Source organism: Cydia splendana, chromosome 13, assembly GCF_910591565.1.
Source record: "Cydia splendana chromosome 13, ilCydSple1.2, whole genome shotgun sequence".
Taxonomy (NCBI): domain Eukaryota; kingdom Metazoa; phylum Arthropoda; class Insecta; order Lepidoptera; family Tortricidae; genus Cydia; species Cydia splendana.
The window spans coordinates 8,129,362-8,155,022 of NC_085972.1; the positions used below are offsets into that span (position 1 = coordinate 8,129,362).

Consider the following 25,661-nt stretch of genomic DNA (forward strand, 5'->3'; position numbering starts at 1 on the left):
AAAAGTGGTAACAGTGACAGCTCGCTTAGACGTCGTCTTTAAGTATATTATATCTATGGGCGTTTGGCAGCTATTCCGTTCCATTCAGACACCTTATTAAGAACGGAATTTTCAATATTCAATATTAAAAAATAAACGTGTTATAATGATGAAGAGGTAAGTATTAAAATATGAAATATGTATATTTTTCATATTCTTACATTAACAGTAGGTTTTTATGCTGATTACGACGTTTAAAGGAAACTAATATTAACACTCATCAATAAGTAGTCGTGAATTGGAACAAGTATAAATTTAAAAAAATTGGAAAAGTAAAAAGCACTAGTTCGACATAACCAACTTTCCGCACGCTAAACAGCTACGTAAAGTAGCACTTTGTGAGCAACTGTATTAAAAAATATATTTTTATAATATGTATGCTAGTTTTAAGGTATTTATGTATGGGCCACTAGTTAGTAGCCTGAAATAAAAAAATTCATTTCATTAATAAACGTTCGTCGGTGCCATGAAGGTACGTTTTTGTTTGTACACATTCTTTTTACAATTTTAACTAAAAAAAACATTACTAAAGGTTCCGTCACACAGGCGCGTTTAGTCCGGGCGTAGCGTGAGCGTTTTCTAGGTAAAAGCGGCGCGCCCCGCTCACGCCCCGCCTGGAAAACGCGCCTGTGTGACGAAGCCTTAAAATGACATGTGTAACCCGATAAAATATTGTTAAATTTGCCTTTTTTACGGTTCCGTACCCAAAGGGTAAAAACGGGACCCTATTACTAAGACTCCACCGTCCGTCTGTCTGTATGTCTGTCACCAGGCTGTATCTCATGAACTGTCATAGCTGGGCTGTTGAAATTCTTACAGTGATGTATTTCTGTTGCCGCTATAACAACACTAAAAACAGAATAAAATAAATATTTAAGTGGAGCTCCCATACACCAAACGTGATTTACTTGCCGTTTTTTGAGTAATAGTACTTTTCTCAAAAATGGACGGCAAAGTCGACTTTGCCGTTTAAAAAATAGATTGCGAAGCGCGTAAAAACATTGCAGTCTCGATTTTGGAACTGCAATGTTGCATACAAATTCCATTATTTGTCGAGTTCCAAACTTTTTAAAAGTTGAAATGGCCATATCAAATGAAGGCACAGGCCCATTAAACAGCCAAACAGATGATTAGTACCGCGACTATTTAGCTGTATCAAATAGGTTGGCGTATTTTCGGCAGAAAAATACACTTTTTTTCAATCGTTTCTACTTTTTTCTGTGAAAATATATGCGTAAGAAAGTTGCTTTTGTAAAATATTTCTATGATATTTATATTTCTTGCACCATTTTTGAGAAAAGCACTATATATGACTCGGCTGGAAGGCTACTTGCTGGCTTCGGATTCAATTAAACGGACTCCCAAGGTCGTCCGTTTAAAACGAATCCTCAGCCTGCAAGTAGCTACTTCCGAGCCTCGACAATAATGTACTATTGTGCGCGAGTCCGACTCTCACTTGGCCGGTTTTTTTCTTGCTTTCTCTCTCACGTACTTATAAGCGGTGTTCCTTTGGTAAATATCGAAACGGAGCGTAACCAAAACGTCATCAGAACGTCAAAAGTGACATTTCGCTTATTGACTGACCGAGTCGAGTCGACTCGACGCCGTAGGAGCCTTCTTTTTAACCGACTTCAATTTCATAGAAGGAGGAGGTTCTGTATTCGGTTGTGGCTATTTTTTTTTCTATGTACGTTCACAGATTACTCCGACATCCGAAGTCCGATTTGAGTAATTCTTTTTTTGTTTGAAAGGAGCTAGCTACCTTCGAGTTGGTCCCATTTTAATTTGGTTCTGTTCTGATGATGGGATCCATGAGGAATTGAGGGAACTCCTCAATTTTGATTTTTATCTATTTTTCTGTACTACGCTTCCTATTTTCAGAATTCTATTTTCTTTTCTTGACCCTCGCTGTAATTATTATTATTATTCCGACTTTTTGCTGTAAGTATTAATGAGTTATCCTTGCTTCTTGTTGTATGTATCCTACCTTGGGCTTATGCTTGTACCTATTGTATACCAATTTTCAGTTACATGTATATTTTATGAACCTCCAGGTCTTTTTAGTATTAAGATTTATGTGCGTATTACGCACCTCTAACATATGTATCTTATATGACTGTATGTGTTCTGAATAAATAAAATAAATAAATAAATAAATAAATTTTTAAGGGCACATGCATGGTGTTTTGGGCGTTTTCTTAAGCAACTCGAGCATTTTCCCCCGAAAACCACCAATTTGATGAAGTAGACCTGATGATGATGATTATTTTGATGATAATGATGATGATTTCTTTAAATGTAAGTATGTTCAGCGCACAGACTTGAATACACCCTAGATGACGCAAATGCATCTACTTCGCGTGTCCGAACTCTGACCAAGCGTCGAGGTTGGCCGTCGCTATTGACAGTCCAGGCACGTCAGTTGTTGCAGCCGATAGTCCGTAAAAAATTAAAAAAAGCCTCGTTGCGTGATAATTAACTGCAACAGCCCAAATATTGCAAGCACCCAAGGGCAAGGACAAATTTCCTATCACAGGTAAGTAATTTTAAAATGATATTATGCGTGAATTCATTTTAAACAATTTTTTTAAGTATTCCAGGTTGTGTTTCCAATAATGTACCTAAGTAACTACAGATTAACGTTACAAAACTATGTTTACAATACATTGCGCGTTTGCTTTGAGCGTTTGATCTGACATTGTGTGTTAAAGAGTCGATGAATATCGGAACAGCGATACTGTCGCGCATAGCTACGACTTCGTGGTACAGCCTATTTATCATTCGTCTGTCAAATTTAGCGACTAGTGTTGTTCGGTCTACCGATCGTTTCTAATAATCGATTTTAATCGATATCGGACATATGAATGATATTAACTATTCAAAAAACTATTAGTAGTTGTTATTGATAAAAAAAATCATGTGCTAATTTTACACCACACTTTTAAAAGGAAGGGTAATTTAACCACATACTATTATTAGTGTCCGACCGAAGGTTCGGTTTCGGTTTCGGCCAGTTTCGGCCAAAAAATCATGTTTCGGCTGTAGTTTCGGTTTCGGCCAAAAACGGCCGAATCTTTCGGCCGGGCCGAAACTTACGAAATGGTACTTCGGACAAAGACCAAAAGTTGGGGAATAAGTAGGACAACAATATTAATACCTACATATACTGATTCATGTATTATATGTACAGAAATTAATTGGTTTATTATAAAACGTATCGGAGTGAATGAGATAGCACTGTCGCATGTTACTGGGCCCTGGGCAAGAGAATAATAAGAAAACTCCATCATCTTTCTCGCGTAATCCCGGAATTTTTGCCGAGCCGTGGCAATAGGAATGGGAGCCTGGGGTCCAATAGACAACTAATCCCAAGAATTTGTGTAGGCACTAGTTGTTACGAAAGCGACTGCCATCAGACTGACCTTCTAACCCAGAGAGTAAACTAATAGGCCTTATCGGGACTAGTCCGGCTTCCTCACGATGTTTTTCCTTCACCGAAAAGCAAATATGTAGTAATCAAATATCAAATTTTGCATACAGCATGTTCTGTTGTTCAGTACAGGAAAATAAGTTTGCGTTCTTAATTTCAATCTTCAGGCGTTGGCCGAGTATCAGCTCGGCCCGAGTCGAACGATGTCTTTTTCGCTCTTATTCACTCACTTATTCAGTCATTTTCCTATCTACCTCTAATGGCAAATTTTAAGCGAGGCTAAAGGCTTCGCTCAACTAGTGCCGCAAAGTTGATTTTCTCAATAGTTTATATTTTGCGAGGCTGAACTGCTGACTATTGATTAAAATGAAGAAAAATCCCTTAAAAGTGTTCCCAGTACAGTTTTTCATATGAATACTCGACCTTAGCCTCACTTTTTACCTCAATTTACCATTGGTTTGTGTTTCACATGTCCTCTACTTCAGCTTAGCCTTTGGCCTCGCTGCGCCTGGCTCAGCCTGCGGTCTCGCTTTTTAATACAATGGACATTGGTTGTAGTATGTGCTCAACTACTTATCCTGAAGCCTGAAGCACGGCTTTGACTTCGCATGAAAGTTCGCCTCACTGGGGCACTTCGGACTTTTAGGCCCAGGTGAAGATTTCGAAGAAGAAAAAATTTCGCGCTCGCTGCGCTCGCGTTTTTGGTTGCTTTTATGGTTGACCCTGTATCTACATGTTAGCTTGACTGGTGAATGAATATAGTCCAATAAAATTCTGCAATGATTTTGATAGCATACGCAGTGCGACTAGTGCAAATGTTATTTATACGTCATAATTTCATAGAAGTTTTGACGTTTAAAATAACACTTGCACTGCGTGTGTTATCAAAATCGTTGCAGAATTATCTTGGTCTAACTGAAGTAATTTTCTTACAAAACTGCTTAAGTAACATCAATCTCAAGGACATTTGGGTATTGACAGCCCCATAATATGTGTGTAAAAGCGGTTTTATGTCATTTTTTCAACGATTTTAACAAGTCTACAAAAGTTTCGGTTTCGGTTTCGGTTTCGGCCGAAACTAGAGCCAAAGCCGAACATTCGGTTTCGGTTTCGGTTTCGGCCAAAAAACATGTTTCGGTCGGACACTAACTATTATATATCTGCCTATACGTTTAGTAGGGTTATAAATTTCTATTGTGTTAAAAAACTTTCAATACTTTTGTTTTCCACATGATCCAGTCATAGATTTTGAAAATACCAGTTTCATTGAAGGGAAAAGTTGGGAAGTAAGTCATTCGTCTGTTTTTATCATTGGTCTGTCTTTATCATTCATCTGTCAGAAAATCGATGTCATTCATGACAATTAATAATCGATTTGTGATTTTTGGCGTCGTTCGCAGGGGAGCGGGGAGTGAGCAAGCGAGACCGCAGATATAAAATCTATAAGTATGAGCAAGACAGTTGAATCGTAGCGGGGCAGAGGGGCATTGATGTCTTTGAATCGGGTAGGATTTCCCATCACTAAATTGCGGCTGTGACGTCACAGTAGGTGGTAAAAAGTCGGCACGCTTGGTTTCAATACAAATCGTGATATTTGCTTCATCTAGGGTATATTTAAGTCTGTGGTTCAGCGATTACTCCGGCACCTGTGATCCATGTAGTTATGCAACTGTACCACCACCAGGTTTGTATACTGACTATTTTTGGGAAGTAAACCCCCTACTGAGTTTTCAATTTATAACGTATGTCTTATGGACTTTTACAATTTATAAATTAAATTTTATTTTTGACATAAAACATGACCTACACAAAAAAATATGTTTGTTACAATTTTGCTATTCTTTAAATCGGGAGCAATTTGTGATTGAAGAATTGGGTGTTAGATTCTACTATAGATGTTAGTGAAGTATAGTGAAGAGGAAGACGCAATTTTAAGCTAGTTGCTTTGAATGAACTATAAAAATTATGCTTGACTATCTAATAAACATCTATGGAACTGAGGTTATTTTATATCGAATGGCACATTTTGAAAGGTTAGCATTCAGTAGAACACTTCATACTCGTAGCAATTGAGTAAAGAACATAGACAGGGGGGTGTCACTACGCAGTTTAGGTACATTTGGCCGGCGCGCCTCCCGGGCAGGCGTATGGCAGTGGACTGCCGCTGCCGCTCGGCTCGCACGATAGTCGTGTCACGTGGCGCTCGCGCAAAATTGAAAATACACAATGGCTTCGAAACCTAAATCTAAGTCCTTACTCCTTAGTCCTTACTTACTTACTTACTTAGTAATAGTTAAAATAAACATTCTTAATTTATTTAATATTCGTTTCCCAGAAACAATATTAGGAACTGAACGACATATTTTCATAGGAATACGGCTGTGGCGCCTGTGGCATACCTACTTCCGTGAGAATGATAAGAATCAGACATACTATCTCCGGATAAAAATTTTATGTTTACAGAATCAACGTTTGTAATTCCTACATATTTAAACTAAACTAAAACTTGTCAAGTGACAACCCCGTGGCGATACTCACAGCTCGGTCATAAAACTGCGGCGCGCAAAGAAGATTCACGGTTCGTGCGCGGTTATAAGTTTCAATTTTGTTGCAGGCGGCGAGTATAGCTATAATTTTATACCTAAATCTGACTTTTGTGAAGGAGTGAATTTTCTATACGGTAGTACTATTAGTTATTCTGTGACATAGACTTCATTCAGGCTACCCGAATCTTCTAAAAATAGGGAAGACCATGACAGGACTAAACGAAGGAAAATGAAATGCTAAATGCGAAGAAAATAATATTTATTTAGAAAACATAACTTGAAATGGAGATTTTTGAAAACAATGCATTGATTACAATGATACAAATGCAGGTTGGAATGTAACATGGAATGAGAAGCGAAAACTCATGGTCATTGGAGGTGGGGAATGCTGAAACAAATAACGTATATGAAGAAAATGAATACGAAATTAAGAAAATAATGCAGATACCTGCAACATGAGCTAAGCAACAGACAAAGAACTTGTAAAAGCATGCCATTGAATGCGGTTGAAAAATTGAGCCCATTATATTGTTGGGTGGCATTTTTAACCAACTTCAAGCTTTCAAAAGGAGAAGATTCTCAATAGTCTTAATTCGGTTTCATGTGTTCAGTGTCGTTAACAGACTATAATAAAATGATTATTTTCATTTCCGTTACTTCCTTTGGTGTTCGAAAATATTATGTGTTACACCCAATACAAGTTGCGAAAAAAAATTGCTGTCTTAAGATCCAACTAAACGTAAGTTTTTATGCTTGGATGTTTGTTACGTTATCATCTTATCATGCAAAAAGGGCTGGCTAGATTCAGATGAAATTGGGAGCTAAATTGATTATTACAAAAGATACTATGTACTTAGATATCAACCTATGGAGGTGAATCAGGGTTAGAAAATTTAAAGATTTACGAGGAGGCAGGTAAGCTACTAGGTAGGCGAAGCAGGCCAAGCAAGTATTTTTATGTAATATGCACATATTTAAATCATTTTTTGTAGATAAAATAACTAGAGATGCCCCGAATAGTGAATTTGGCCGAATACCGAATATTCGGCCCCTCTCTCGGCCGAATACCGAATATTCGGCGACAGAATATTCGGCATGACATGCGAACATTTTGAGTCACAATTATTATGAAAACTGTTCGCCAACAAAGCACAAATATATTTTGATGTTGAACAGAATTAATGAATGTAGTTAGAGTCAATCAAATCAGAGCCATTATAAAAATAAAACTAGATTTTGCCCTGTGCGCGGGGCCCGAGGGCCCCGCGGTGCGCGTGTTGTTGTTTGTGCTATTGTTGGTGTTGTTGTTTATGTGTTGTTGTTAATGGTGCTGTTGTAATTGTGTAGTAGTTTGTTTTCCAAAGGGAAAAAGAAATAAAGTTGTACTTTTGCTAGGACGAAAAGATCCGCGAGCGAGCACTTCATTCCCGCGGCTCGGCCTTCGGCCTCGCGTGCTTGGGAAATCGAAAGGGACGCTCTGGGCCTTCGGCCCTACGCGGAGCTCGACTTCGGCCTTCGCTGGGTTTCGAAGCTCAGCGCCGGGCCTTCGGCCCGTCGCTTCGCTTATTAAAACACTTGGGGGAGTTGGTTTTGCGTTGGGGCTTAAGCGGGAAGTTGGAGCATAAACACGACCCGATAGTAAAAGTGTCTTTTCCTATTAGGTTGTGTTTAAGCTCCAACTTCCCCCTCTCGTGTGAAGCTTCGGGCCTTCGGCCCTACGCGGAGCTCGGCCTTCGGCCTTCGCGAGCCTCGACGCTTCGCCGTCGGGCCTTCGGCCCGCCGGCTCCACTTATCAAAACAGTTGACTTGGTAGAACGTTTGGAAGCACCACATTCACGCAGCTCGGCCTTCGGCCTCGCGTTTTGGGAGTCGGGATGGAGGCTCCGGGCCTTCGGCCTCCCAGCCTGAAGCTCGCCCTTCGGGCTCGCTTAATACACTTTTTGTATAGGATTTTGCTTTGTTCGTCATTCCCGCCGCTCGGCCGTCGGCCTCGCCCAAAATTACTGGGGGTAGGGCACGCTTGGACATTCGGGATGAAGCTCCGGGCCTAACGGCCCTCCGCGGGGTCGGCCTTCGGCCTCCCAGCCTGAAACTCGCCCTTCGGGCTCGCTTAACCTACTTGGAAATTTGAGTTTTGCCCGTGTCCGCCGCCATTTTGTATTTTTCCAAAAATTTTTTTTTACATGGTAATCTTGGGCCCCCAGGCTCGCCGCATGCCAAATCTCAGCGCGCTCAGACCAACTTGAAAAAATTAATAAAAAAGTCGGCCATTTTGAATTTTTTTGAATGCAGTTTGTTTTGTCTCAGGGCCCTCTATGACATTTGGTAGAGCACCCCCCACCTATCTCGCACCGTTTAAAAGTTGCCATACCAAATTAAAATGACCATTATTTCCGCCATCTTGGATTTTTTCCAAAAAATTTTTTTTTCATAGGAATCTAAAGGGTTCTATCTCTCGCCATGCCAAATCTCAGCGCGCTCGGAACAACTTGAAAAAATTAAAAAAAAAAGTCGGCCATTTTGAAAATTTTTAAATGCAGTTTGTTTTGTCTCGGGGCCCTCTATGACATTTGGTCGAGCACCCCCACCTATCTCGCACCGTTTAAAAGTTGCCATACAAAATAAAAGTGGCCAGTTTTTCCGCACGTGTAGCATTTTTCCAAAAAATTTTATTTTATAGGAATCTAGGGGACCCAGAGATTCCGTGACCAAAATTTCAGGGCGCAAGGACAAACTTGAAAAAAAAAAAGTCTGCCATTTTGAAAAAAAAAATGGTGGCTTCAAAAACTGCCAGGGTCCCTCTATGACATTTGGTCGACCACCCCCCACCTAGGTCTGACCGTTTGGCCGGACCGTTTGGCCGGGCCGTCATACATTTTTCTGATCGGAAGCGGTAGACCAAAAGTCAGAATTTTCTGGGGGTGATGAGATGACCCTATATACGACCGTACCAAAGTCAAATACCCCACGAACCTCCTTCTGGGAGAACAATTATGTCAATCAATCATCGGATTGCGGCTTTATATAATAATCATGTTTTGTAATCAACAAATGCTCAAAAACGTGCCTTCGTATTTAAACTACATTCCAAGAATACATTTTAAAAATTAAATATTCCTAGTTTTTGGTTATTTTTTGTGTAATTTTTCTTTTTAGGTAGGTCATAGACTAGGAATCCTCTAGACGGAGTTTAGAGCAATTATTTCATGCAACCGATGCTACCAAAAATGGGGGGGGGGGGGGTGCGCGGGACGAGGTGAGCGAAATGCCGTGCCGTGATTGGTCCTTTCAAATACACGGACGTCACACAAAGACACTTTCGACTCCAACATGGAGTAAAATTACCGTATGCGTGGCAGAGGGGGTAGCGCGACTATGCTAAGTCTGGAGGATGTTTTGTCTGTGAGGTAGGTGCAACAGATATTCGGTATTCGGCCGAATAGTAGGCAACATTCGGCCGAATGCCGAATATTCGGCAAAGTGGCCGAATAGGCCGAATACCGAATAGTTGCCGAATATTCGTGGCATCTCTAAAAATAACAACCTGCTACGCGATGGGTTCATAGAACAACGCATCCGTATTTAAACATTAAAAGAAAAATACATATGGATTAAGAGAACCTTAACCACTTGTAAAGTGCAAACTTTTAACTGCTAACTTAATTGTTAGATGCTTGACAACCTAGTTACTGCATAGTGAACATACAATGTTATAGTTGTCAAGGAAGCCTCATAATTACCGCGGCGGTCAGTAATCAATAATTATTAAGGATGATCAAACGTCGGATCCAAATCAGACTAAGGGTCAGTTGCACCAAACCGTCTGTCACCGTTAAAGACTTCGCTAAATATTCGTTTTGTATAGCTTACCACGGGAGTATATAGCAGACAGGGCACCGCCAACTCGGCCGCCGGAAGTCCCTAGCAGCGTGTTGTTATCGGCTACAACGATATATAAAGGTCACTTACTTGGAGAAGGCCTTGTGCGCGATGTCCTTCCTGTACTGCTTGCCAGGGAAGTCTATAGCGCCCGCGGCAGCAGCGGCGGCGGCGGCCGCAGCACGAAGGGAAGCCGCTCGAGCACAAACGAGCAAAACTCGGCCACCGGCGGTCACTAGAGTGCCGTTAGCGCCGCGGGCTACGCCGCTGTGGAACACCACTACGCCTGGGTTCGACTGGACTTGGGAGAGACCTGAAAGGTATTGAGATTTAGAAGATCGCACATTGAACAAGAAGAACACTACTGTAAAGCAGGAAGCAAATAACAAATTCGTACAAATGCTTTTCCAAAGTATGATTTAAGAATTATGTGTACTCTTATTTATATTTGATGCGTTGAATTTAATCGCTTTCTTGATACAAGTCCTAAACTAAATTAAATTTTTAGTTTTTTTTTTTACATAACCTGGAATACCTGGCTCAGACCTGTTTAAGTATAAAATAAAATATGAAACAATACTTATAGTACATAAACATTAGTCCCGTTTCGTTAAAAGTCGTAGAATTTTAAATCAATATCAAATAAGACCTACGTTAGTCTAATTGTAAATATTAAATTCAAAATAGTTTCAATTACAATATAAATTTATTTATTGAACCTTTAAGTTGGCAAATCAGAGTAGATAAGCGAGAATTTGACCATTTACCAGTTTAAGCCATGATGTCAATTACAATATAAATTTATTTATTGAACCTTTAAGTTGGCAAATCAGAGTAGATAAGCGAGAATTTGACCATTTACCAGTTTAAGCCATGATGTAGTTGTCAGATGTATTAGCAAAATCATGAAATGTTAGTACCTAGTTACAGTTTGGTGCCGTGACCAGGATCTTTTTCGTAGACTTGAAGCTCGGGATAACAGTTCTATTCTAGGCATTAATGTTTATAGGAAGTGGATAATCAACTCACCACTGATGACGCATCCCTTGGTGGAAGTCTCTGGGTATCCTTTTGAGGCTATGACTACACCGACCGAAGATAGTTTGGTGTTCCATGTGACTTGCAGTTGTTTTAAAGTGCCCTCCACGCAAGCCTGAAAAAGTAAATTTTTTATATTCGCTGTTCAACTCAGACTAAAATACGGACAATACAGTGTTTTAGGATATTTTCAAGTAATTTAAATGGTCGCTATTATTTGTCGAGTACAATTCGGCGTATGAATACAGTTGACAAACTTATGTCCCGTAGAATAACTCTGAATGTAACGTGGTTATTAAAAGTGCTCTAACATGACACTTATACCGACCTTCAAGACAGTGTAGAGGTCTGTCTCCATAAGTGTCATCAGAATCTGCGTCTCCGGGTCTCCGAAGCGACAGTTGAACTCCAGTGTCATGGGGCCAGACTTCGTTATCATCATGCCAGCGTATAGGACACCTGGGAACAAATTCAGTCTTTGAAATAAGGTCTCAGAAATTTAAACCTTAATCAGAACATAATAGAGTTTAAATTCATAAAACCAATCGGCTTGAGGCTGTTTAAAGCTAGCAGTTAAAAACTAACTTTTTAAGCGTTGTAACTTTTTCTTTCCTATTGAAAAATAAGCACCTTATGCAGCTCAAATACACACGGATACAGACAAACATTTTGTAAACATACCACCTAATGTAGGTATATTTAATCTACGAGTAGGTAGGCATATTTTAAGAAATATTCGTTATATATGACGAACATTCAAAAAACAATTTAATTAGATCGCCGCAAACAAAAATAAAACAACAATCGCAACTTTTACGTAACATTGCTAATTGACAGTTTAAAATAGAGACACAACTTTATGCCTATAAAAATAAAGTCTTGTTTCTAAAGGAACAGGTTAACAGATTCTGTTGTCTACGTATTTGCTCGAGTTATCTTTATTTATCTATTATTTATATGTGAACGTAAACTGTACAATGGCAGGTCATAGGGCATCCATGTAATTGCATAGTATTTATGATGTCACTATCGTGATTTTAAGCTGTAATGTAATAAACAGCACCGGATTTCCACCTAAGCCCACAAGGCCCGGGCCTTGGGGCCCAGGAGACCTAGCAATATTTTTGAGATGGAGAAGGCCCAGAAGGAGGCCCCCCTAAATTCCAAGTATCATACCAAGTGCCTATTTAGGGGCCTTTTTAGGTATCTAACTCCGGGCCTGATAATAAATAAACATACATATTGCACATTTTGAGCACCTCTATCCAAGTGGCTAATACGAACATGACTTTCAAATTGAACATCGGCAGCTCGCATCCCGGCTTATTTAAAATTTCCAATGGTGCCCTGATTAATGACCTGATTATTCGTAAATGAGGTCATCGAAGTAACAACATTCGCTCATCTCAATATGACAAACGAAAGTGACGCAGATATAACGCAATAACAAACCACGGAGTGAATTGCTGTTACGATAATCACTGCTCGGAGCTTGTATGGGGTCATTGTATCGTCTTTTGCATGATTGGGACGAACTTATCTGTTACTATGGAGAGTTACTGTAATTCTAGCTAAATACTATCGTCCATATTAAGTGACGATTCGATAACCTCAATTGCAAAGATATAAAGTTCACTGATAGTCATTTAAGACAAAATTAAAAACTCTGAAAACAATTTTTTCACAAGTTCACTACCATGAATCTGTTATCTATTCTATAGTATCAAGGTTCATCCAGAACTCCAAGGGAACCTTAACCAAATGATAGTCGCATATCTACAGCGGGTGTGGCTACGGGTTATCAATTTATAATATAATCAATGCTTGAATTCTGTTTACTTGTTTTACGACAAACAAACCTTATCACACACGGCACGCGTGTGATGCAATGCAACTCCCTTAATATAGATTTAAACATATTTTACATATGATAAGGGGGAAGCCTATGTTCAGTAGTGGACGTCTTATGGCTGAGATGATGATGATTACATATGATATTTCATTGATATCCGTACGGAACTCACCAACATATATGATGTCCTCAGACTTTAGTCCGTCTTCAATTCTCTGCAGCACCCTCTCCTTCACATCCAGCAGCTGATGTGATGAGTGGACAGGGACTATTTCAACTACCAACATATTTGATGCCCTCAGCCTTCAGTCCATCTACAGCCCTCTGCAGCACTTGATCCTTCACATCCAGCAGCTGAACTGGAGTTATGAGTGCTGGAGCATTGAGTATTGGAGCCTAGATCATAGGTGCTATATTTAAACTTCGGTCCTCAATCCATCTACAGCCCTCTGCAGCACCTGATCCTTCACATCGAGTAGCTGATCAGGTGTGATGAGTGGACAGGAGCAATAAGGCCCCTTGCCGCCGGATTGTAGCCTGTATCACTGTCTCCTAGGCCCTTGTAGTTATAAGGAGACATAGCCTAATATCTGTTGTATATCAACTCACCAACATATTTAATGCCCTCAGCCTTCAGTCCGTCTACAGCCCTTTGCAGCACCTGATCCTTCACATCCAGCAGCTGATCTGGAGTTATGAGGGGACAAGGGCAGTAGGCGCCCATTCCGCCGGTGTTGGGGCCTGTGTCGCCGTCGCCGAGGCGCTTGTGGTCTTGCGCGGGGGGCATCATGGAGACGGTCTCGCCGTCGGTGAAGGCGAGGACCTGAGAGTTAAATTAGAATGTTATTATGTGGGTTCGCATCACAAGCTGAAGACAATATGTTATTTTAAGTCGGTCTTTACATTGGCGAGGCAACCGCGGTACCAGTGTGATAACCACTTTAACCCTGTCTTGACGGAAACGGTATAGGTATTTAAGGTGGAGACCCCCCACACTATAAAGCGTTTTTTGAGCGTCAGCGTTGCTAAAAAGACGCTATAGTGGGGCGTCTCTTATTTCCAATACAACTTGGTCAATCTGGTTGAATTCCTCCATGCAATTAGTGACTGACTGGATATTGCATTACCCTTGTGTAGAAGTAAATAATTTAACGTTTCACAATAAGTAACTACAGCTGATTAAATTCGACAGGAAAAAGCCCATTGCATTGATCTGAATCATGGTTACAACATTAAACGTATTCTAAAAGCAAGAGCAACGCTTAGCCTTATCTTAGATATACGTGTTCTTCTGAGAGCTCTGAGATAAATTGTTGCTATAATCGAGTGCATGTGCACCTAACTTAGGGTTTGGAGCGACATCAAAAGCCTCTTGGACCGATCCCACCAGTTTTGCTATTCGGTTATTCGAAATACAAATTATTCTAAATGATACTATCTCGAGCTAGGGTGATTCTTATTAAATTTTGTGTCCAGTATTGTTATCCTGTTGGATACCAGATTTTTAGCTTTGCCGGCGTAGCGCCTAATCAATTATAAAACTTATGCTGCTTATAAAGCCAAACTGGGTTCTACTGGATTTAATAAGTAAGATATAGGTGGCGTGGCTCACTCCGCGATTTCGTCGCTTTGCTACAGGTAGCTAAAAGTACATCCGTTCGGCCCCAATTTTGGGGTTTTCCATAAGCCGCGCGTGGCGCTGTCGCCACCTAGCGGCCATATCTGTGCTGATCGTAACAGACGCGTTTTGTTAGAGAGTGAGTCTTCTGTACCTAGTACTATTATTTATTCTGTGCTTTTACATTATTGGTTTTGTATTTATTTGAGATAAAAACTAGTTTAATTGCGGTAATCGGTGATGATCGGTTACCATAGCGTTTATAAACAAGATGTATACGTATTTATGTAGATATATTACTTAGTCTAATACCATTAACTATAGTATATACCTATACCTTTATACCTGCTTTATACATCTACCTACATTTATACAGATTAATCGATATAGTCCGCGCGTGCATGGTCACATGTCAAAGGTTTGCAATATTTCTGATACTTATTAATATGAAATCGATTTTATGGAAATGAACTCAAAGTCCAAAGTCCCTTAACCATCTCAAATAACTTTACAACTATACAACAAATTCAGTTGGCATTGGTACCGATACTGTTTATGTTTCTACATTTAAGATCTGAATCAGAATAGCATGGAACATTTTGAGTGCTTTGATGGCGAGTAGGCAGTCAGACGCAATTGATCATTGTATTGAGATAGGTACAGTCGCCATCAGATATATCGGAGCGGCCAAGGTGCTCACAAATATCGGAACACGCCTCTATTGTCAGGGCGTTAGAGCGCGTGTTCAGATATTGTGAACACCTTGGCCGCTCCGATATATCTGATGGCGACTGTACTATGTAGGTAATGTTTGTTACATAATAGTTTAGTGTAGAACTGTAGATTGTTCCACGCTATTTATTGGGGTAGACTAACTCATCAAATACAGTCTATTGAACTTTGATAACCACAATCATTTCATTGCTAGTTATTAGCAAGTCGGGTACATTGATCGCAAAATACATATATACCTATGTATTAACATATAACATTTAGAGTCCCTCCTATCTAGGGTTGCGTCAGGATTTTTGGTCCTTTGCCAGGTTTGCGGGGGTGGGGCTTAAGCTGGAAGTTCGCGCCGCGACAGAGACAGAAGACCGCGACCGGAGACCGCGACCATCACTTGACCATAATAGGCAACGTATAAGCGACAGTTCGCGGCGAGACAGAGACAGGCGACAGCGACGCGAGAGGTCTCTGTCTCCTCGCGAACTGTCGCTTATGTGTTGCCTATGGTCAAGTGATGGTCGCGGTCTCCGGTCGCGGTCTTCTGTCTCGGTCGCTTGTCTCTGTCGCGGCGCGAACCTCCACCTATAAGAGTGTCACGGCTTTTTAGAAATCCAACCAACCACACCACTAATGGGTGTTATATAAATTATAGTACCTACTATCGTCCAGACTGTTGACTGGCAATTCCTAGCCCTAATTACAAAGAATAAAGGTCCATTGATGGTCATTTATAATTGTTGTTGTATAACTCACCGAAACCTCTTCTCCCTCCAGTAGCTCTTCTACCACGACAGTTTGCCCGGCAGTGCCATACTTGGCGTCAGTAAGGATGTCGTCCACGGCTTGGCAGGCCTCTTCCTTTGTGGCGGCGACCACCACACCCTTGCCGGCCGCGAGACCCGAGGCCTTTACGACCAATGCTGGGTAGTTGGCGCTAAAAATAGAAAAAAACATTCTTAATGCTTGTAATAGTCAGCTTCAAAGGAATAATTGCCCACTTTGCTTTTATTTCAACTCCAGTTAAATGTGGGTAATTTTTCGTATCACCAATATGACCATACTTAATGATCTTGTTTTTTAAAAAAGATCACTGCTTGGTACACGAATAATCATAGTTACTAAGTACGTTAATGAGGGGTCGGAAATCAGAAGAAACGTTAGCCGCAGTAGGTCAAAGTGACTGCAATAGAGCCTTTCGGACAACTTTGAAAAGCGCATTATGGTTGGCATGGTGGGTGGAGGACGGGGTAGTGGACACTGGACATCCACCAACCCGCTGGGTGGACACCGTAAAGAAGGCCTGCCAGGGATCTTCACAGGCGCCTATTATTCGGAAGGCGGATAATCCTGCAGAATGGAAAGCCTTGGTGCACAAAATAGCGACCTCTTGTGGTCGCGACTCGCGACCCTCAGTCATGAGGAATCCAGGAAGAAGAAGAATTGTATTTCGAACTAAAACGAAAGCATGCCGCGGTTTGCCGACTATTACATTAATTAAATACTTTCAGTGACAGCATAATTATATATGAATAAGTCATCTGACATGAAAGAAAGCGGCCAGGAACATTTATAAATTTATATCCTTTATCAAAGTCTACACTGCCCTTATCTCTTTATTCCTACAGCGGAAAACATTATAAATTGATAATATAAAAATACTTGGCATTGGCCTATTTCATCAGGCTTTGTTTACGCGGGTCGCGGGTCAATGGTGGCTGGGGTTCGGGATTCGTTCAAATTGTTGTTTATTAAGATGAGTGAGCGAAGCCAAAACACGATCGTCACACTAAAAGCAACCTTTTCCTATTGAAGTAAGGTTTACTTTTGTCAAATATATGAATTGAGCGTTAAGATTCTTTAATTACAATAGGTTGGTATTTAACCACACGCATACATACCACCTTACCATATACCCACGGATGGGTGCCCTCGATAGAAAGACGAGGATGTGCTATGTCAACACCTTAAAGAACAAATAAGGATTATTTATTTATTTATTTATTTATTCAGGTAATTACAACACAATATCTAAGCTTAATTACAAAAGTATCGTTAAACCAGTAAGGTTTGTCTCGATACTCCATCCGCGGTAGATTTTATACAACAATAGAATAACTTTTAACAACAACTTAAGAAACTACTTACATATTCATATTCATAACATGCTCAATTTAATCTATCATTTAAATTACAACAACCGACACCACTGCACTGAGCGCTAAATAAATAACATTTTTTCCTTATCCTATTGTTCTGCCGACCGGCCTGCACTCGCCTAAGTACAGGATGCTCCAAATTTGTTTGCGATGTTCGTCGTCCATAGAAGTTTTTAAATTGAGGTTTCTTTAGCACGCTATTTGTAACCCGCCTGGTCGTTTTGGGGTGATCAACTATATGTTGTATTTCGATCCTAAAATATTGTTCTTTCAGCATTTGGTATTCAAATTTCGTGTGTAAAAACTGGTAAACATACAAGCAATTTCCGCACATATGAAGTTACATGTATATTCTGTAGGCATACAACCAGTCATACAACAGTATTTCTACAAAAATGAGGAGAAAAGTTTCAACCAACATACCTATTAATAAAAGCCTTAGCTGCCGCAGCATCCGTGAATGACTTATACCGCGCGGTAGGTATCTGGTGACGCGCCATGAACCCCTTAGCCCAGTCCTTGCTGGCTTCAATCTGGGCTCCGGCCTGTGTGGGCCCGAACACCTTCACGCCGTGCGTGATCAGTCCGTCTACTATGCCGTTGGCTAGTGGGTCCTCTGGGCCGACTAGGACTAGGTCGATAGAGTGGTCTTTGCACCATTGTGCTAGTACCTGAAGGAGAAATGTTTATAGAAGTATAAGAAACAAAGTTTTATTGAATGGGTAAGTTTGATGTTTATGCAGTAAAATAAAGTGCTTGCTAATCTTTACTTTATTCTCACATATCATCATAAATCATAAAATATCATTGTATTTTTCATACAAACTTCATTGTCTTAAGTTGACATTGTAGCAAGTTATTGCTTGGATTGGCCAAATATTCCTATTGCTATGTCCTATTGCAACTCTTTTATTAGTTAAAAAAAAAAATGAAAATATCAAGGTAAAAACATTTTTTTTTAATATCAATAGATCTTATTATTCTTATTCTTCTATTATGTATCAAAAGTTATGGTTTATACGAGCAACATTTAAAAAGGAACCCCCTGTGAAGTATCTTCAGGCTTAAGGTCTAAAATTTATTACTATGGACACTATGGACAGATTAAATAACAATGGAAATATTATACAAAAAATGTATTAATCTCTTATCATTAAATTTTTTTAAATGTAAATTATTGGTCTTATCATTACATAATTTGTTTTTAAATGCCATCAGTCAAGCTCCAATTGTCTCACAACATATCTATTCCAAGATGAAGGTTGGAGGTTATCTGTTACTCACTTAATAAGCAAGTTGATCTCTTAATATAATTAACGTTTTAATACTATTAATATTGAATTGGCAATAGATCACTTTTTAGGGTTCCGTACCTCAAAAGGAAAAAACGGAACCCTTATAGGATCACTTGTGCGTCTTTCTGTCTGTCCGTCTGTCACAGCCCATTTTCTCCAAAAGTACTGGACCAATTAAGTTGAAATTTGATACACATATGTAAATTCGTAACCCAAAGACGGACATCTTACATAAACAAATGAATTTTAAACATGGAGGCCACTTTTGGGGGGCAAATGAGAAAATAAAAAACAAAATGTTTTTAAAGTATATCGTGTTACATATCAAATAAAAGAGCTCATTTTGAGAATTTCTAATATATTTTTTTTTGTAATTTTAAAATAAATAGTTTAGAAGTTGTTTAAGAAAATAGCCAAAAAATTACCATTCCCCCCTTTATCTCCGAAACTACTGGGTCTAAAATTTTGAAAAAATATGCTTATTAGTTCTTTGATCCGACCCCTATGGGTTTTTAAAAAGAAATTCACTTGCGATTCACAATTTCACATATAAAAAATACATTGCTAAAAGTTGGGTAATGTACAGAACCCTTGGAATGCGAGCCCGACTCGCACTAGGCCAGTTTTTTTATTTATTTATTTAATATTCAGGGAACCAAGAGCTATCAACTGCACAATAGAAATTTATGTAAGTAACAGAGAACCAATTATAGTACCAGTAGCAATAGCAACAAGTTAACAAACAACTTTTTTACTATACTTTATTGATTTTTTTTATATTTTATTCTATTACCCAGAAATAAATGGCATTTTAAATTTTTATCTATACATAGACTGACGTGATAAAGTCTTATAAATCAATGAACACCGGTAGCATGCACGAAAAAGTGTCATGTTGTGGACAAATCTCCATGGTAATGTTGTGGACGGATCTCCATGGCAATGTTACGTAATATTTTCTTATGACGTTATCACGCAAAATTATTGTCCGTAAACTGACTTTACAGACAACCATATTTTTTTAAAGGATGGGGTTTCGTCACATAGTGACGATGTCACCCCTGTAATGAGATCTATAGTAATAATGTAGTAGGGTAGTATTACCTACACTACACCAACTGTTTATAAAATTATTTTTGAAGGAATTTGAAGTAATTTTAAATTACACATATTTGTGAATATAAAACATTAAATTAAAAGTTGTTTATAAGTTTATGCTGCCTAGATATAAATGATAAATGAAAGAATATATAATAAATAATTACAAAACAAGACTATGATCCTTAAGTACTATATGGATACAACTTTAGCATACACATGTCACATGTTACCATAACCAGTTTCTGAAGTGTATGAATATTTCTTTAAATAATTACATCTTGAGTTGGGAATCTCTTGAATATTATGTTTTTTTTTTCTTATTGGAAACTTACTGGATAGTTCTTGACTTCGAGATCGACAGATTGAACTTTGTTTGTTGTTGAAATTCCGACACTACCCGGCGCGCAGTAAATTTGACGAACGAACGGCGAATCCGCCAACTTCCAACACAAGGCGTGCTCGCGGCCTCCGCTACCGATCACTAGTACATTTTTCTGATCAACCATTTTAAATTCGGCGGTCACAACAAATTAGTATTTGTATTTGTTTATACTGAACAATCACGTGTCGATTTATTCCGAATGCTACAATTAATAATATCCTTAAAAAATATAAACGTTAAACTTAACAGCAAAATGTAGCGTTGCTAAGTAGTAAGACTAAATAAAAGAATTATTGCAACTTAATTACGATTTCTTGATTTATTTACAAGACCCTGCCGTCTCCAACACGCGTAAACTTTCGAATGACGTTTGGTTGAGTTATCAGAAACGGTCGCGTTCACTTATCAGTGTGGGGAGCAAAATGACAAAAGGTCAACTTCTCCTCATGATAAAATTACATCATGGCATAGCTCAGTGGCATAGGCAATCAAATTAATAGCGAAATCATGTAAACAACATCAACAATGAAATTGTATCCAAGTTGATGTAATTCATTACCGTATTCTTGACTTGACCCCAGTGGCGCATTTGCAGTATTTGCCGCCCTAGGCCCCAGGCCCTGTAGCCGCCCCTTTCTCAGCACCCATACCCATATTGACTACATTTTGAGTTATTTCTTGTTATCATCAGCGAATTTTTTGTCACAATTTATCGCCCCTAACATCTTGCCGCCCTAGGCCCGGGCCTACTTGGCCTTAGGGCAAATCCGCCACTGCCTGACCCTGTTGGATTGTTTCACGCGTGTGGCTCATTCATAGGGCTCACTCCGCGATTTCGTCGCGTCGCTACAAGTTTAGTACATGCGGCCACACCAGTTTTGGTGTCTAGCCTCGCAGTAGTAGTAGGTGATATTTTCTTGGGAAATAAATGGGAAATATTAGGAAAAATTCAAAAATAAGCATGGGGCGGTAAATTCCAGTTGGGCTTTAAATGTGATGCAAGCATGAATCTAGTATTAAATCTGGATCTGGCATGAGGGTGGGGAGAAGTGACCGAACAGGATAGTCTTATGTATCTTTCAGTAGGAGTAGCAGCGAAAGAGCTATTATTGTTTGTCCTTGTCACAGTCTCACATTTTATTTGTTCCCACCGTAAATTTAGTATGGATTGCCCACCATAGGCAACAAATGAATTCGACCAATCACAGTGTCGCACTGCGTATGTTTTGTCCCTCACGGAGACACGCGTATACCACTTCTATACGATCCTACCTTCTATGGATGCAAGTCATGCAAGGGGCCGTTTGGTAACAATGTACCAAGCAATCAAGCACCCTGTATATTCATGCATAATGATGATATTGAACTTAGCCCATTATTTTGCAGATAATAAAAATTAGATTAATGACCCATAAGTATAAGAATTATTAGAATAAAATAGAAGACCGATTATTTAGATCAACAATCCAAATATGGCTTATCAACTGATAACAGTTAATTTTTACATTTTTGACTACTCGTTTCAAATGAAAATCCTTAGCGCTAAAAATAAACTTAATTTTGAACGCAGTCTTTATTTTCTTTTTTATAGTTACGTTCCATTGTAACCATATACCATTTACAAATTAGTTATTTAAAAAAATTACAAAAATCGAATGAAGGTAGATTTAATTTATAAAATAAGTGGTTGAATAAACTATAATTTATAGGAATAAAATATATTTCAATATCTCTAAACTAAAAGCGTGACTATAATCTTTTTTTGAGAGTACGGAACGGTTCCAAATATGGCGAATTTTATCCATTCGTTCTTGTCATTTTTGCTGTGATGCTTGCTTTTGTGTAAAAACTAGTGTTTTGTTGCGTTAAAAATGGCTGACACCGGTCTACGTATGAATTTTGCTGCATTGAAGAGGGCAGATCCATACGCGCGAGAAATAATTGACAGTGCTACCCACGTTGCACTTTATACATTTGAAGAGAACGAATGGGAGAAAACGAACATCGAAGGAGCTTTGTTTGTGTACAGTAGGAATGGAGAACCGTATCACAGTTTGGTGATTATGAACAGATTGAATACGAACAACCTGATCGAACCTGTATCGAAAGGAATAGAATTACAATTAAAGGAACCGTTCCTGTTGTATCGGAACGCCAAGTGTTGTATTTACGGCATATGGTTCTACGATAAAGACGAGTGCGTTCGAGTGGCGACGAAACTCAATTCTTTGGTTAAGGAGTCTATTAAACAAGCACCCGCCGAGAACATGCCGCAAACGCCTGCGTACAGTTCCACGCCTTCTAACCCTCCCGTGGATATTTTCAGCATGTTGAGCAAGGCGCAGGACGACTTTAATTCTAACAAGGGTCTCGTGGTTAACAAAAATGAGGCATCGTCTGCACGGGCGCCGGATATGGCGTCACAGAGCGTGATGGACTTCTTTGCGAAGGCGGGTGGAGGTGGTGCAGTACAGATGCCCGCCGTGTCGTCACTGCCGTCGCCGGGAATTTTCGGACCGCGGCAGCCGGATTCGCGGGAAGCCCCTGGTCTGCTCCAAAGGCTTATGAGCAACCCTGCTCACTCTGTTGAACATATAGAAAAACAGCAGCGCTCGGTCACACCTCAAGAGGTACATGCTAATGGTAACATCTCTCTCGATACTTCATTGAGACAACCTAGTGGGTTCCAGTTGAAGTCTACCCCCATTGAGAATAATAGTCAATCTCAAAACCAGCAAAGGATACCGGGCATTCAGAAGGGTCCCTTGCTAAGTGGGTTAGATACTAACGGGCCTATTACATTGGAGAATGAATTAAATCTTATGCATATGTCTTCTCCTAAGCCAACATCTCCACCGGCTGCTTATTTGAACCAATCACAAGACATCAGTTATTTAGAGAAGGGCATTTTCCCGCTGAATAACTCTTTACCGATGCAGTCTAAGCCAGCATTAATGCCTCCAACAATGTTCACGGCCACTGTAGGAGACGTGCATCCCTCTCCTGAACCACTGACGAGGAATCAGCTTCTGCAAGCCTTCAATTACCTACTTAAGCATGACTCTGATTTCGTCAACAAGCTTCATGAAGCCTATGTGAAATCCTTCTCAGAGAAGACATTCTCTGTGTCATAAAAGTTCATTCTTTCTGACTAGCGACTGTTATTGCCAGTTGCTGTTGTACAGTTGCTAATCAAAGTATAAAGGTTGAGGTATGTGTATCATGATTTAACTAAACATGGATTACACCTTGTATTTGTAAACTTATACTAAAGTGTGTGTGCTAGTACACCCAGTTGTCTTTCTGTTAATTATTTAAAAGTGTTTGATCATTCTGCATGTACTTCAACCATGAATCCTTTGAAATATGTAGATTCCTAGTTTTGTAGACACTCCTTTGTTTGAACAGACTTCGTAAATAAGTTTTAACACTTTGACTGTCATTTATACCTGTATAAAGAATGAATTTTAGTGACATGCTTTAATCTGAGTCATGTAAATTATTTCTTGAAAAGCTGTTTGTGATATTTGTATTGGCTCCTTAGGTTACAGCAAAATCTTAAAATTGCATCTTAACTTTCATTATCTAGTTTAGTTTAACTAAGTTAGTTCATTGCAATATTAAAATAGTTCAGGAAAGAAAGAATTTCAATGACAATACTTCTTTTTCTAAGGTATTTTATCTGTAATGGATGTTAAAAAGTTTATTAGCATATTTTGTTTGTTGCAATGGACTCTAGTAAGGACATCCTTTTGAAGATAGTTATTTCTTTGTAATAAGGACTGCAAAAATTGCTATAACTTTACAAAAAGTATTTGTTACTTCACCTTAGTAGTTTATGTATCAGTTCTAGCTTTACTTATGTGTTTAAAATTTAGTAGTAATCTAGGATGATCATAATCTCGATATTTAACTTCTTCAATACTGTAATTTGTTTAATCTTTTGTATTACAGGGAAAATCAGATTCTTTTTATAATTTTAAAGTCATTTAGCCTGTTTTTATATTTCTGATTCACATTTTCTCCTTATATTCTAATTGGCCTTGATATTTTCATTTCTGATTAAGAGTAAAGAGATTATTATTGCCAGTTTGTGAGATAAAATAAGTAATAAGTTCCTGAAACATAAAACAGGTTGACATATATTAAAAAATCTTTTATGTTATGCAATATGGATACTTTACCTTTAACCTGTAATTATTATTTCAAAAGTGAAGATTAACATTATGTATCAAATGTATGTAACATCTGAAATTCTATAAGAATTTCTTTGAGGGAAAACATCTCCCTAACATGCCATTTTATGGTATTTTGACAATTGGTCATTTTCTGGCCATAAACTAATTTCTTTGGATAATCCGTCAAAAAACAAAATACAATCCACGGCTTATGACAGTTGGTACTTGATTATATTCATCATTTCAGTCATTTTGTGTATGGGAGCATTTTAGTTATCATTAGACAAATAATAATTCTGGCTTATCAAATTAACTAATTGTTAAATTCCGATGAATAGCTCGTGTACAAGTCTCAGTGCTCCCAAAAAAAACATGTTATGTTAATAGTTTTGTTATGAAAGAATTAAAACATTAGATATTTCGAATTGCATCAAAATAGTCTCAAATTAAAGAGTTCATTCACCTATAACTTTCTTTTATTTGATCTTAACCCTAGGATTAATCCTTCCTATCAAATGTACACCCACAATGCGCTGCGCAACACAAACACACTTCACTCTTTGCTTACGCTCCGAACTGTTAATGAAATGATAGATCTATAACAGGGGTCCTAACACTCCTAACCTTCTGAACTTCATTTGTCATACAAAATATGCCACGCACACGCCAACCAAATTGCCCATTGGTATTATTACTATGGCAACCTAAAAACTTCGGCGGAATTAGCCTACTATGGTACAGTACAGGTATATCGGAGCGACCAAGGTGCTCACAAATATCTGACGCTGAACACGAGGAGTTATCTGACATAAGTAATTACCTATTTTGTAAAAACATGCAATACGATTAAATAAATATTGTCAACGCGTTAGAGTGCGTGTTCGGAAATAGTAGGTATTTATATTGTATTTTCAAAAATAAAACAAACATTCAAAAATTAACATTTAATTCTTTGAACAGTGCTTCGCCTCATCATCCATTTATTTTACAATGCATAGTAAACAAAATCAGGTAATAATCACTTTAGTCACCAAAACTCTCCCAGATGAGCTTTTTTAACCTTTTGACCAATCGGTATGCATTATGAAACGTGAAATATTTTTACGGAACGCGTTTTCTTTTTTGAATTACCGTTACGGATGCAACCAAAACGTAGCAACGTTTCATTTGGTACATGGACACTGCAGCCTAAGGACGCTTGCAACTACATACACATAACGTTGCAGAACCATTAAATTGAGAGACACTGGCGGTTATAACATATAGTACCGTTATGCATTTTATATTAAAAGTTGGCGTGAACGCCCTACACCTACACTACACTATTTACATACAAATAATGAAAAAAAGTGTAAGTAACCGCCAGTTAATAAAATCTTATAACAATATATACTTACATGGAAATATACCTACCAATA

At 38.8% G+C, this 25,661-nt stretch overlaps 3 protein-coding genes across 3 annotated transcripts in view; 2 read left to right on the forward strand and 1 right to left on the reverse strand.

Moving 5' to 3' along the window:
• LOC134796416 (trifunctional purine biosynthetic protein adenosine-3) overlaps positions 1-20,428 on the reverse strand; it is a 47,561-nt gene extending 27,133 nt beyond the window's left edge. The window contains exons 1-7 of the mRNA XM_063768619.1: positions 20,016-20,428; positions 17,711-17,958; positions 15,885-16,065; positions 13,394-13,607; positions 11,261-11,391; positions 10,924-11,047; positions 9,985-10,207 (exon numbers count right to left, since the gene is read on the reverse strand). Coding sequence (XP_063624689.1) covers positions 9,985-10,207; positions 10,924-11,047; positions 11,261-11,391; positions 13,394-13,607; positions 15,885-16,065; positions 17,711-17,958; positions 20,016-20,189 — 1,295 coding nt within the window. The 5' untranslated portion in view covers positions 20,190-20,428. The remainder of the gene's footprint in view (positions 1-9,984; positions 10,208-10,923; positions 11,048-11,260; positions 11,392-13,393; positions 13,608-15,884; positions 16,066-17,710; positions 17,959-20,015) is intronic.
• The window catches only part of LOC134796347 (ESF1 homolog), a 328,393-nt gene that overhangs the window by 73,505 nt on the left and 229,227 nt on the right, over positions 1-25,661 (forward strand). The window lies entirely within an intron of this gene.
• LOC134795976 (mRNA-decapping enzyme 1B) lies at positions 21,825-24,712 on the forward strand. The gene has a single exon (XM_063767870.1). The coding sequence runs from the start codon at positions 21,937-21,939 to the stop codon at positions 23,197-23,199; it is 1,263 nt and encodes a 420-aa protein (XP_063623940.1). The 5' UTR covers positions 21,825-21,936; the 3' UTR covers positions 23,200-24,712.

Bases quoted from the DNA above. Each gene is read 5' to 3' on its own strand.
- LOC134795976 (XM_063767870.1), top strand. From the start codon at position 21,937: ATGGCTGACACCGGTCTACGTATGAATTTTGCTGCATTGAAGAGGGCA.